The sequence below is a fragment of the Crocodylus porosus genome, unplaced genomic scaffold, assembly GCF_001723895.1.
Source record: "Crocodylus porosus isolate Cpor-Errol unplaced genomic scaffold, CroPor_comp1, whole genome shotgun sequence".
Lineage (NCBI taxonomy): Eukaryota > Metazoa > Chordata > Crocodylia > Crocodylidae > Crocodylus > Crocodylus porosus.
Window position 1 is genome coordinate 224553201 of NW_017728886.1, and position 14096 is coordinate 224567296.

Sequence of the window (14096 nt, forward strand, 5' to 3'; positions counted from 1 at the left end):
AGCCCCCTACACAGACAGGGGGGCAAGGGGCCACCGACCCCACCATGAGCTCCATCTGGGTGGAGGCCTCAGAAGAACCCATGGCGGGCAGCAGTGCCCGGGCGGGGCTCCTGGCAGCCGCAAACGCTGGTGCGCCCTTACAGAGCGCACCTGTTTGCGCGCGCTGCCCGCGTTCAGCTCAGCAGTGCAGCTCCCTGTTGGGTGAGCTAAGAGGGCTCCAAAGGGCTTCCCCTCCAGATCCGCCTCAGCTGCGCTGTACCCTCTGCTCCACTTACCTTGGGGGGAAATCAGCTGTTGCTGCCCCTGCCAGTGTCTCCTCCACAGCTGCTGCCTTCGCCGCCAAGGTAAGGGGGTACACGTGTGGCACATGTGCGCCCTGCTCCCTCTGCTCCTGCTCCCCAACTGCCCGGGGAATTTCAAACTGCGGCTTTTTAAAGACTGCGGTTTGAAATTCCCGCAGTTGACCCCCCAGCCAATCAGGCCTTCCGGCTAGATCAGAAGTGCGTGCCAGTGGCCCCACCACCCTACCAACCCTCCCGCTGGGATCCCGGAGTGGCAGGGAATACCGCCTCAAGGGACTAGCCGGAGCTGCCCCCTCGTGACATAGACACAGCTTTAAATATTTTTTCTACATACCTCAAGGTACCAGGCAGCTCATCGGTGCTGCAGTGGGGGGTGGATGGAGTGTCCCACAGGAGCACAGGAGTGAGCTCAGCAGCAGACCCGGAAGTGGACCCGTGCCCTCCCCCCCGGCTCGGTGACTGGTGTCTCCTGGATCTGGGGGAGGGGGCACCTGGGGTCTGCTCGCAGCCAGTTGCCAAGCCATGGGGAAGCGGGGGGGCCCCAGCAGACCCAGAAGTGGACTGAAAGTACTTCTGGTCCACTTCTGGGTTCGCTGCTAAGCATGTGGGGGGCCCCCCCTGTGCTCCTGTGGGATGTTTCATCTGCCCCAGCATCGCATCATTCACAAGCCACACCTGGTACCTCGAGGTATATAGAAAAAACATTTAAAGTGGTGTCTACGGCCAAATCGCTGATTCTCTGAATCAGCACTGAATCTTCAGATTCAGATTTGGCTGAATCAAATTGGGGCAGTAATTTGAATCAACAAATCCAATCACTGTCCCCAATATGGGCTGAATCCAAATCGAATATGGCCCATTTTGCACACCTCTATTGTTAACATATGCTTGAGGGATCCAAGAAAGTGGACGATGCCCCCAGCTACAGAGAAATGCAAAATCTCAACAATCCTTGCCAGTCTGACTGCAGGGTAAAATTCCCTCCTGATGCCAAATGTGGTGATCAGTCTGACCCTGAACAGAGGAGCAGGACCTTGTAGTAGTACACTAAGGTCATGGATAGGCATTCATTCTGGTAGTAAGAGTTACTGTAATATTCCTACCGCTCCAAAAATAGCCCAGGAGTTGAAAAAACAGCAGTTGCCACTGATGACCGCAGGAGAATGTTCCCTCCCCACTGCTGCCATCCCACCCATCACCTCAGGGCAGTCCCAGGACTAAAAAACAGTTTCGCTGCACACAGATGTTTGAAAAACCAGAGGCATGGAGAAGTAATATTGGAGAGAGCCTCCCAATTCCTGTTAGCTTTTAAACACCTGCATCTAGTCCAGCTCCTGGAGTCCCAACTTGCAGAACCTTACCACAGCTGTCCCCTGCTCTGTACCTGGAGAAGTGTGGAGGTGGGAAGGCCATCCAATGTTTGGAAAGAGGAAGGAGGAATTTCCTAAGGCAGAGCCTCCTGACGGCTCGCCGCTGGCTCTCCCTTCTGTTTCCTTTGAGGGAGGGAGAGAGCACAGAATACGGGGATATTGGGTGTCTTCAGCACCCAGGAGAAGCATTTGGCTATTCAAGATGGATTGGGTGGAAGATTTCATTTGTAGGATCTGATCTAACTTTCTTGCTAAACATCCAGTTCTCTTCGAAAAGAAATCCCTTGAATGGCTGTGTTCCCTTTTTGTGCTGGGAGAAAGGGCTTTTCTCTCAGTGCAGATGTAACACCTGTCCACGGCCTGAGTTTGGAAGGTTTATCCCTTCTTTCATAGACCTGGGTGGTAGTCCCTTGATGGGACCCAGAATCCTCCAGCTCGAGTACCCCTGTTCCTTCGTGTCTGCACAAGCCCTGATCTGTAGAGCTGAAGTCAACAAAGCCACCACAGTTTTGAGGACTAAAATGACCTTGTGGCAGTTGCCTCTGTCCTATGTAAAACAGAATCCAGCAGAGCTTTTCAGCTCTGTATGCCCATGATTTGTTTTTCAATAAATTAGTTTTCTAGCTGATTTGGAAATAAAGCATTTCTTCTAGCTTTTATACCATTTACATAGGGAAATTACCTTTGGCTGTTGGTTCCTAATAAACAGCTACATTCAGGATGAAAGGACATGCTGATTAGCTAACATGTTGTGAACTATGCAGAGCTTTTAAAAGAAAACAATCATTTCAGTTTTTCTTAAATTGATTTTTTCAGAGATAAGATGTTTCCAGCTTTTGGATTTGGTGCACAGATTCCTCCTTCCTTTCAGGTAACCAAATGTTTATGTGCATATTATAGGCAAACAAAACTGCCTGTAAAGAATTGGGTATGTGTAAGACCTGAACATCTCTTATGTGTTGACAGGTGTCACATGAGTTTCCATTAAATTTTAACCCCTCAAATCCATTCTGCAATGGTAAGTCTCAAAACTCTTTAAATAAATATGCAGAAGGCCTTGTTTTGACTAAGTTACAGTTTGTGCACAGCCTGCTAAAGTCAGTCTTTATTAATGGAAATAAGTTGACTTACGAGAGCAAGTACCTGGCATACTTGGATTGGGACGTGCTTTCATTCCCTCACAGTGCTGTTGAGGCAGATGCTTATTGCCTCGTGGTACTGTAGTTTCACAGTTTCATAGTTAGTAGGGTCAGAAGAGACCTGAGCAGATCATCAAGTCCGACCCCCTGCCATGGCAGGAAAGAGTACTGGGGTCAAATGACCTCAGCAAGGTGACTGTCTAGCCTCCTCTTAAAGACCTCCAGGGTAGGAGCCAGCACCACATCGCTTGGAAGTTGATTCCAGATCCTAGCTGCCCTGACAGTGAAGTAGCGCTTCCTGATGTCTAATCTGAATTTACCCTCTGCCAGCTTGTGACCGTTATTTCTAGTCACTCCTGGTAGTGCTCGGGGGAACAGGAACTCCCCCAATGCCTGCTGGTCCCCTCTGACTAGTTTGTAACAGACCAATAGATCACCCCCTCAGCCTTCTTTTGTGGAGGCTGAATAGGTTCAGGTCCTGTAGCCTCTCCTCATAGGGCCTGCTCTGCTGCCCCCTGATCATGCGGGTGGCCCTCCTCTGGCCCCCTCTCCATGTTGTCCACATCCCTCTTGAAGTGCGGCACCTAGAACTGGATGCAGTACTCCAGCTGCAGCCTGACCAGTGCTGCATAGAGGGGGAGTATCACCTCCTTGGACCTGCTTGAGATGCATTTGTAGATGGATGACAAGGTGTAGTTGGCCTCCCTGACTGCATCCCCACACTGCTGGCCCATGTTCGTCTTGGGATCAATGATGACTTCAAGATCCTTTTCTGCCTCTGTACTGACGAGAAGGGAGTTCCCCAGCCTGTAGGTATGCTGCTGGTTCTTCCTCCCCAGGTGCATCACTTTGCACTTGTCAGTGTTGAATCCCATCCTATTCTCATCTGCCCACCCCTGGTTGAACTGGTACAATTAACACCACAGTCAATAGATATTAAATTAAAAAGAAATACATGACCCATCAGAATGTGGTCTTAAAGAAATGGAAAGGGAAGGGGAATGAATAATATACTTCATTGGTTAGCACACATTTGGGAGGTGTTTTTTAAGGGGCTTGATTCAAGTTAAATAGACAAAGACTTTATTTATTCCTGCCTTATTGGCCTGAAGAAGACCAAAGCTAATGGTGAGAGAGCTGATTCTCAATGACCATTCAGGCTGTGCTTAGTCTTTTAACAGGGCCCCCTGTTCTCAACCTTTTAGTCTCCTCATAAGGTCAAAAGTAACACTTCACCTATCTTTCTCCAAAATGTACCACTTTTTTTTCTTAAACCTAACTTTAAATAGCTGACATTATGGTAGTATAAACAGTTATCTAAAAAGGTGTCAGGAAGATTGAATGAGTTGGAATAGCTGGATTTAATATTACATGTTAGGACTTTAAGTCATTTATTGTTGGGTTTTGTTTTGTTTTTGAAAGGAATACAAGGCATTGTTGAAGCGTATCGGGCCTGCCTTCCACAAGTAAAACTATATGGACCAACAAATTTTTCTCCAATAATAAACCATGTGGCAAAATTTGCTGCTGCAGCTGCACAGCAGCAGACAGCATCTGTAAGTACTTTAACCTGGCATGGGTGTTTCCTTTCTCATTTGTTTTGTTCCATTATTCATTATTTCCCCCCTGTCTCAGCTGGGAATCATCAGTTGCACTAGTTAACCACTTACCTTATAAAGTTAGTTGCATTTGGTACCATTAAGCTGAATAAGTGCTAAAGCTTCCCCACTTGTTTGTATGTAACAAAAATGTTTCTTGATGAAACTTACATCAATTAAAAAAATACTTGGGATTACTGTAATTGCTTTCATCCAGGGCTTTGAATGAGTTATCGAGCATGTTAAGATTTTTGTACTCTGGGAGGGTAACTTTTCAATATAGAAGCATGTTAATACACTTCCATGCATGGTTACCTGTGATTGTTTCAGAATAGCAAACAAACTTCTCTGCCATTTCAAGCTCCAGTTTGTAACATAGGGAAGTCTGGATTCAAAACCAACATTTGCACAAAAACTGTCAAAATGAGCTCTGTGGCCTCTAAAAACTGTCAAAATGACCTCCAAACCTTTCCACTTTGTCCCCTATGCTGAGATGCTGTCTGTGATATGGGACTAGGTATTAATAAGAACATTAAGTACCTTACTGGGTCAGAATTGGTCTATGTAGCCAGTATCCTGTCTCCAACAGTGGCAGGATTAGGTGCTTTAGAGGGAGAGCATAGAACCACATCTCTCTAGAGTGATCTGTCCTGTATTCAGTACCCTCCCCAGCATCCACCATTATAGATTTAGAGATGCCAGAGGAAATATCTCCACGTGTTCTATCAGTAGCTATTGATAGTTTTGTCATCCATGAATTTATTTAGTCCCTTTTTTTGAACCTGCCTATGAACCTGGCACACAAACTAGGATGTTTCTTTTGGACTTGTGGTGGTGGTGGTACATGCTTGTAGCAGGAGTCAATATTTATATTTTTACCATTAGTATGTTTGTACATGATCTTCCTCCTGAAATTCTTTCCTTGCTAACAGTCTCTGTACTTAGGAATTTAAGTTTGCACGCTCATAGACGTCTATAGGAGTGCAGTGCCAAGGAGTCCTCTTTCAACTGAGGAGTGCTTGTTTTGCTTATTGAAAACATGTTTGGCACTGTACAATTGAATAGGTATTTACAGTTGAAACTATCAGTTACATACACATGTACTACAGGCTACTGGCTTCTAATTGAAATATGAATAAATTATTCAAAAGACTGAACGAAGAATTCAAGCCTAGTGGCAGTTAATCTTAGCAAAACAGCTGGCATGCTAGAATAGAGAAAAGAAAGCTGTCATAGGAATTTTGAAGAGACAGCACGTGTGTGTGAAAATGAAGAGCTATCCACTCGTTTTCTAATAATCCAACCCAGAATGTCATATATACAAATATAAAACTTCCTTGATGAATGGAGCCATTACAAGGTAATATGTTCAAACTCCTTTCAGCTGCATTTAAAAATTGGGTATTTCATCTTTTTTTTTTCCTTTCTTTTCTTTTTTCTTGTTTAGCCAAAGCACGGTGTTGTCTTCCCTAGTCAATATCTTGCCAGCCTCTTAGAACAGGAAAGTGGTGCTAACAGTTTTGGTCCCACAGGCCAGATGAATGGCATGGGGCCAGTCTGCAGGCCAGATTGGGTCCTTCCTGCATTACTTCCACCTGGTTCATGCCCAGCCATGATTGGATTCTGAGAGTCCTGCACACTTAGAGCAGGCCCTGTGCTGCCCAATCTAGCACACAGGGTAACAGCCCAGGGGCTCCCCATAGATTCTTGGAGAGCCCTGTGGGTCCAATGATACAGCACTGGGGGCCAGATCTGGCCCATGAGTGTTTGAGCACCCCTGGTGTAATATAGAGGAGAGTCTTCTGTTTTTCCTTAGTGCTCTTTTGGATGCCAAACTGTGCTGAAGGCACTTTTCTCAAAGGTATCCTTTCAAAGAGGACCAAAAAGAAAGGTATTCTGAAGGGTAGGGTATTTGACCAGTCAAAGTTTGGTCAATTGAGCAGTCAAATGTTGGTCAAAAATTGTAAAACAAATTGCCTATGCAGTCAAATAATACACAGAAAAAGCACAAATTTTCCTTGAAGAGATGTGTCAAAAACAGTAAAAAATCATATTTATCAAGAAAACTGCAAAAACATTCACTCCCTATAAAATCGCTATAATCTCTGACCAATCAAAAAATATGCAATCAACAGACTGGTCATGTAACAAAATTTGACCGGTCAATTGACTGACTTGTCAACCCTAGTATTCTGTAAATTAATTTTCAACCTTTGCCAGAGGTGTCATGAAAAACTCCAGTCACTGAATATTTCTGTACTTGAAATTTTGGAAATCGCTTGATAAGGAGGCTACTTGGACTTTAGGCTCCTTATTGTAAACTCCACTTCTGTCAAGTGTCAAAACTAAAGTTAGCAGCTTTTTTGTGGTGGTAAGTGACTTACCTTTATGTGTTGAAAGTAATGTACGGTAAATCTGAGTAGTAGGGTTGTAGTATTACAAATGTTGCATGTAAATTTGTAACACCCAAGAGGCAGTTATTCTTCAGTTGATCTCTGTTGTTTTGGTTTGACAGCAATATTTTGTGCTCCTTATCATAACGGATGGTGTGATAACAGACCTTGATGCAACTAGAACTGCCATAGTAAATGCTTCAAAGCTTCCAATGTCCATCATCATTGTTGGTGTTGGAGGAGCTGACTTCAGTGCCATGGAGTTTCTTGATGGTGACAATGGAAGTCTCAGGTCCCCATCAGGAGAGCCGGCTATCAGAGACATTGTCCAATTTGTTCCATTTAGGAAGTTCCAGAACGTAAGTACTTATGTAACTAATTATGTCCTGAATAAATACTAGGGAAGTACGTTAGATTTGAGTATCTAGATACAGGCAGCCTTGCTTTCAGTCTGGCCTGATCCATGCAGTGTTGTTGGGGTGAGTCGTGGAGCCTATTCATACCTCAGCAGAAAGCAAGGTTTTCATAGATTTCATAGACATCAGGGCTGGAAGGGACCTCGGGACATCATCGAGTCCAGCCCCCTGCCCAAAGGGCAGGAAGTCAGCTGGGGTCATAGGATCCCAGCAAGATAAGCATCTGATAAGCAAGGTAAATCTGTATTAGTATCTTAAAAGAAATGTGCATTTTCTGGCCCATCTATAGAATTCACAGTAAATTAACTTAGTTCTAGTAAAAAGATGACCTATTCTTGGCTTTCACAAAATATATTTTGTAACTGATATTTGCAGGGGAGTGGCACTTACAAATTTGTATGGCACATTAATTCAACACAATCAAATACAATTCAACACAATTAAATACTGCCTTCCTCGGAAGGAGTAAATTTTCATCATTCTGTCCCTCTGTAGGAGTATTTTCTTTGAAATCAGTGGCATTGCCTGAGTATTTATTTGAAGGAAACCTAGTGTGCATGCATTGGATTATTTGATAAAATCATTGTGTGAAGGGGAGAAAATAGTATTACAGTTTTTATTAATACAAATAAGCCAGAACACAGAAAACTTGTAGGAATAGCTCAACTTGCTGCTTAACTCGAAAGGAGTTCAACTATATGCATGCCTCTCCCAGTATGTCACATAGTCTGTTTGTATTTTATGCCCTTGCCAAAATTAAAAATTAGTTTAAAACCCCTGGATTTGTGGGACGTTTATCCTGATAAAGCAGTTCAGCATTCCAGGTACATTCTCAGTCACAGAGTCAGAGAAGTAGAGCTAGAAGGGACCTCCAGAGGTCATCTAGTCCAACCCTCTGCCTTAGGCAGGAACATCCCTATCCAGACCATCCCATACAACCACAATCTCAACCCTGATGCAACATAGACCTAACACCCCAACCTACCACAGGTATAGCAGTAGGACCACAGCATTCAATGTCCTGCTTCTATAAAATGTTGTAAATATATGTCCAAGAGGTCCTGGGTAAAGGGCTATGTTCCCCACTTACAGAGGAAAACAAAAACCCACACAGTCCATACCAATCTGATCATGAAGTAAAATTCCTTCCTGACCCCAGATACGGCCCTGAGTGGATATCAGTCTGACCCTAAGTGGAAGGGCAAGACCCTCTAGCCAAGAACCTCCGGCTTTGCTCCTAGTAGAAGAATCGGCACACCGCAGTTGAAGTCCCCAGGCTTAGCTGTAGCCAACACCCAGTGCCTCTGGCTTAAAAACATCCTGACGTGTATAGCAGAAAAAGGGGGAAAGGGGGCAGGAGCAATCAGAAAATTCTTAGATACAGTCTCATCTCTGTCTTGCATAGTCTTGTTTTGTACATTCTGTACCCTGGTCTCCTCCCCCTCCTGCTAAAAATAATTTCAATATAAGCCTTTTCTTTGATTGCCACTGTTGCATTTGGACAAATTACTGTGGGGGCAGAGCATAGTCCTTACATAAAGCATGCTTAATATGCCACCCTTGGTTGTAGATTAACTAACCAGTTAGTCTATTATAGTATTGATTATTCATTGAAGAACTGGTTCTGCTCAACTATGGCTTTCAGTTGCTAGGTTGCCAGTTGTATTGTGTCAAAGGTTTGATCTTCAAATATAAACAAGTATCCCCTGAAGAAATTCCCCTAAAAAACAAATAATGTAGTTTAATATAGGTAAGAGTTTGTGATATGGGTGGAACATCTCAGGTTGGTTTACACTTCTGTTATTTTGACCTTGTACAACAGACATGACTAAAAATATCATGCTTGGGCATGCATATTGTATTTTGATGAATTTGAGAACACCTTAGGAAGGGCTAATAATACACAAATGCTACCACCCCTGACTAGAGCTGACCCTAGGGGTGTACGGGGCCTGGGGCATATCAGCGTGGCTGGAGTGGGGGGAGGTGGGATAGCGAGTGGGGAGGGGTGGTGAAGAGGCAGAATGCAAAGCTGTCGGTGCACAGCAGTGCCCTTGGCACATGCCATTGGCACTTGTCTGCCACTCTCTGCGGGGGCCCCCCAAAGCATGGGAGGCAAACAGACCCCCGATTCCCCTCTCCCTCCCCCCCCAAGGGATGGCTGTGCTCCTGAGATTCAGGAAAACAATCAGCTAATTCACAGGAATCTGTCTAGTATTACAGTAGTATAGCACAGGGGTTTTCAACCTTTTTTAAGCAGGGTTCCGCTTCCAGGTGGTAGGGGGCTGCTGACAGCTAGACGTGAAGCCACGGTCACTGCCACCGTCTATACACTTTGTGTCTTGCCAGCCATCAGCACCCTCCCCCCACTCCCCAAACAGCTGGCCGTGAAACTGGCAACGCGGAGAAGCAGGGGTACCTGGGAAGTGATGGCGCGGGGGACAGAGCTGCTGCTGCCATCCATTATTCCGTGCTGCCACCAGGTGCTGGTTTCCTGCATCCAAGTATTCCCACCAGGTTCACGTGTGGCCAGCCTTCCGCACCCCATCCCCCATGCAGTGGTGGCACTGAGTGTATAGATGGTGGCAGGGACAGCAGCCGTGTGCAAGCTCTCTGCGCCGCCGCCATGCACTGAGTGGGGAGCAGGTGTTGACAGCCAGCTGGACATGAAGCTGGCAGCGTGGAAAACCGGAGATATTTGGGCGCAGGAAAGTGGCATGTGGCACCATGGAGTGATGGATGGTGGTGGAGGCCCCGCCACCTCACTGCAACTTTCTAGGTACCTCCTGCTTCTCTGCGCTGCTGGCTTCATGTCCAGCTGGCCATCAGCAAACTCCCCCACCCCTCAGCTAGCCAGCCAGATGTGAAACCGGAGGCATGGAGAAGTGGGGGTACTTGGGTGTGGAGTAGCAGCGCATGGCGCCAGTGCAGAGTGATGGATGGTGGTGGCGACCCTGCACTGCTGCTTCCCACGTAACCCCATTTCTCCACGCTGCTGCTGCATGCCCCCTGGGGCCTTCCCAAGAACCCCCAGGGGTACACATACACCCAGTTTACAACCCCTGGGATAGCATATTCTGCTGAGAAATATAGCTTGTTATATTTTCCAAAAAGAGACAGTGACTAAAATGTAAGGTCTCCCCTAACTCTTGGTTAAAACTGAAGTACAATGATCTCTTTAAAAAGGCTCCAAAAGAAGCTCTGGCTCAGTGTGTACTGGCAGAAGTGCCTCAGCAAGTGGTGAACTACTTTAACACATACAAACTGCAGCCTCCCAAGAATCCTGCAGCAAAGTGAGAGCTCTGAGTGGAAGAAACGAGGCTAACCTGCTTGCGGTTCCTGTGCCTCCTGCGTCAGCTGTATCAACAGACTTTTGCATGATATTCACTTTATACATTTGTACATGTTAATGTTTGTGTCAGCTTTCTCATGGAATCCCTATGCTTTGCCAACATTTTATATTTGAGATAGACAGGTATTCTGTTTAATCCCCCTTACAAATTATAGTTAAGGCCTCAGATGGGCATGCTTTAGAAAATAACATTTGTCAAGAATAAGCTGAATATAATTGACAATAATACAATAATGAACTAATTGTATCAACAGATTGGGTGTGGAACACTTGCTTTGTGTTGCAATGCCCATGTAATATTGCCATCAAGCTAGTCCACTGTGCCTTGTGGAGTATCACCCCAATATACCATGATTTTTCAGTGGTGTAGACGGAGCATTTGTTTACATGAAAGGACACATGCTGGGATGTATGTGCACTTCAACGCTTTGATTGTTGTGACTGTCATAGCTCGTGTACTCCCATAAAACAAGTTTGCTCACCATACACAAAATAGCAGGTAAATTTAGGTAATGCAGAGGTAGATCTTTAAAGATACCTTTGCCCACTACCTCCTGAATTTTTATTATCTTGATCATTTGGGGGATTCTGGACCACTTTAATATTAGTTAAATTGATGAAACAGTAAATGTTAAAACTGTTTTATAGTATGCAGCTTATAATTGTGCTGCTATAGATGCAACCAGCTGCCTAAAGTAACAGTAACTAACTGTCTAACCAGCATTTCAAAACTAATTCAACTGTTTGCCTCTATGTAATGTCGACCTGACAGTGTAAATTTTATACAGATCATGACACACTTGACAGTGTAGAGTGCTGGAAAACTACAGGTGCATATCACTTCTTTTATCTACAACAATAATGAGGCTAATTATCGACTCTGGTTACTGTTAAACTCAGTTGCTAAATGGGAAGGATAAGAGTTTTCCCTTTTTAGTAGAAGTATTGTTTGATTTGTAATTACATATTATCATACGAAGACAATTTTTTTGAAAGTGCTCAGGAATATATCTTTCATTGATATCTTTTTACCTTTTGTTGAGTTGGTCTGACATTGTTCATGCTTTCTAGTTCAAGTGTATGGTCTCAAAAAGATGTTAATTTTTCCATATGATGTCTCATGGAAGACTCCGAACTCCATATAATCCTGTGAGTCATATTGCTCTTTTAGAGTCCTCTGTTCTTTAGGTTTGGGTTTTGCCTTACCATTTTTTTCCTTGTAGAAATAGGAACTGATTTTTTTTTTTTTCCATATAGGAACTGGAAAATCCATTCTGCTTTTCTCAAGTGGACAGCTAGAATTTTAACACACCCCACTTGCACACTTGGTATCAACTCAGGCAACTCTTTTTGATATTACCAGTATATATAATACACAGTTGAAATAAAACACATTTTCATCCCTTTCCAAAATGTCCATTTTGAACATTAATTTTTTTGTAATGAAGTATCTGAAGTCAGCTGGATTGAGGGCAGAGCCCCTTTGATGAGGACCGAGTTGTAAACTCATGATGACCTGGAGCACATGTAGACTAACTGAACATTCACATCCATACAATAGCCTTTCTTACTTGCTAGGTTATGTACACAGGCCTCTCCTACCTATTGGAACCTCTGTATTTTGATCTCCTTTATCGTATGGCTGCAATGCCCTCTGTCTCACTTTTGTGTGCACGTTTTTCTGGTTTATGTGCATGTATCACTATTATCTTACCATGCTGTCTTGCACAGTTTGTGAAACAACCAAGATTGGTTGTAGGTGGTTAAGTAGAATGTTTAATTAATATGAATGATGTGATTTTCTTCTATCGCAGATGTCCCCATATACTGGTTCATGTTAAACCAAGTTCTATCTTTCTGTCTTAATTTTAATTTGAATTTTTGCTTACAGTATTGCCTTTTGTCAGTGTGGTCAAAATAAATTGCTACTCTATAGGGACAGTAATTAATATTGGGCACAGCAAAGTATTAAAAGCAAGAAAGCAGCCAGCAGTAAACTTTAGTTGTACAGTTACAAATTCCTAGGAGATGTATTCGTAGGAGTAAACTACTTCAAGTCCACATGTGCCAAGGAGAGAGACCACTAGAGAGTGTTTGGGGTTTTTTTTAAAGCAAAGGTTACTGAAAAGTGTACTATAGTATAGAATATGATCCTTTGGTCCTCTCAGATATGTACCAGAAGGATGGTGAAGTAGATTCTGCTGCAGTCTTAAGTATTCCTTCACTGCGGCTTTAGTAGTAACATGGAAGTACTAGTCACATCTGCATAACTAGTGTACCTAACTTCTAAGTAATGACTGTGCATTAGGATTAAATCTGGTATCTTTTTAAGCTACACACGTGCACATTCCCAGTTTCTATGGTGAAGAAACTTTTTGCAGTTCTTGTACTAAAGGACAGGCTAGTAATAATTCTCAGATTGTATCTGAAAGCAGGATAGATTTGCACTGTCCCTTGCTTCCCCTTTGCTCCCTCTCAGAGCTTCAGTACTTATTGCATTTTCTTTCACAGTGCCCAAAGGGAGGGAATCCTGTAGTTCCTGGGCTTTTGAAATTCTGCTTTTATCTTAATGTATTAAAAATCAAATGACAAAGTACATGTGGCCTTTCTCTAACTTTCAGATTGTAGGGACTGGAGTAAAGTTATGTATTCCTGAGAGGGAGGGAGGGAGGATGCATCATGTGTTCACTCTAGCTTTTGTATTTTAAATGCATCAACTGCTTTAATGGGTTAATATTGACAAAACAATTGTGTAACTGGATTTAACTTTCTGCTTTTCAGAGTACATGTGTTTGTAGCTCAATACCACCACCTTGTGATGCAGGTTATGTAAAGCAGCTTTCACAATCAAAAATGTGTGTTTTTTCCATATTGAATGTTTGCTGAGCTATGCGTATGTACAGTGGCAAAATATTGTAATGACCAGATTTTAAAAAAATATTTTTTCCTTTATATACATCATTTATATATATACACACACACACACACACTCACGTCTATCCCTTTATATTTCAGTTGTGATAAAGTCAAGTGATGCCAAATGGCTTAATGCATTAAAAGTATCATTTCAATAAACTAATGTTTTGCTGTGTTTTCTGTTCAAGTTTTCCTGTCATCCAGTAAGTGATGGGGGGGTGGGGGGTTGTAGCTCTTGTAAGAGGTCCAAGTGTTTCTAGCATATGTAGACATCTCAAATACATATCCTATGTTACCAGAACAGAGTAAGTGACATTTTGCCTAGCATTTTGAGATGTAGAGTATTTTTATTGACTTATAATGCTGATTACTTCAGTTAAGCAAAGATACTGACCTTATGCAAAATGTTAAATGGCCAATACTGAAGTTCAGCCATGCTTTTCCTGTGCCTCTTGCAGATTTGTAGAGTTGCAGCATTGCTCATGTATAGAATTATGACTGAGATTTGTAGGCCATCCAGGTTCTTTTTTAGGATTTCTGTATTGTAAAAGAAAGCTTGCATAATAACAGGAGTTGGTAAAGGCCAGCTCTTCTATTATGGATAAAATCT

At 43.4% G+C, this 14096-nt stretch overlaps 1 protein-coding gene and 1 long non-coding RNA gene across 4 annotated transcripts in view; both read left to right on the forward strand.

The window, feature by feature from the left end:
• Positions 1-13660, forward strand: part of CPNE3 (copine 3) — a 49873-nt gene extending 36213 nt beyond the window's left edge. For all 3 annotated transcript variants that reach the window (XM_019550027.1, XM_019550037.1, XM_019550019.1), the window contains 5 exons: positions 2489-2543; positions 2639-2690; positions 4234-4367; positions 6925-7161; positions 10405-13660. In XM_019550027.1, coding sequence (XP_019405572.1) covers positions 2489-2543; positions 2639-2690; positions 4234-4367; positions 6925-7161; positions 10405-10515 — 589 coding nt within the window. In that variant the 3' untranslated portion in view covers positions 10516-13660. The remainder of the gene's footprint in view (positions 1-2488; positions 2544-2638; positions 2691-4233; positions 4368-6924; positions 7162-10404) is intronic.
• LOC109320150 lies at positions 7174-7697 on the forward strand. The gene is made up of 2 exons (XR_002103734.1): positions 7174-7321; positions 7454-7697. It is a non-coding gene; the product is annotated as an uncharacterized LOC109320150 (long non-coding RNA).
• Positions 13661-14096: the final 436 nt, after the last annotated feature.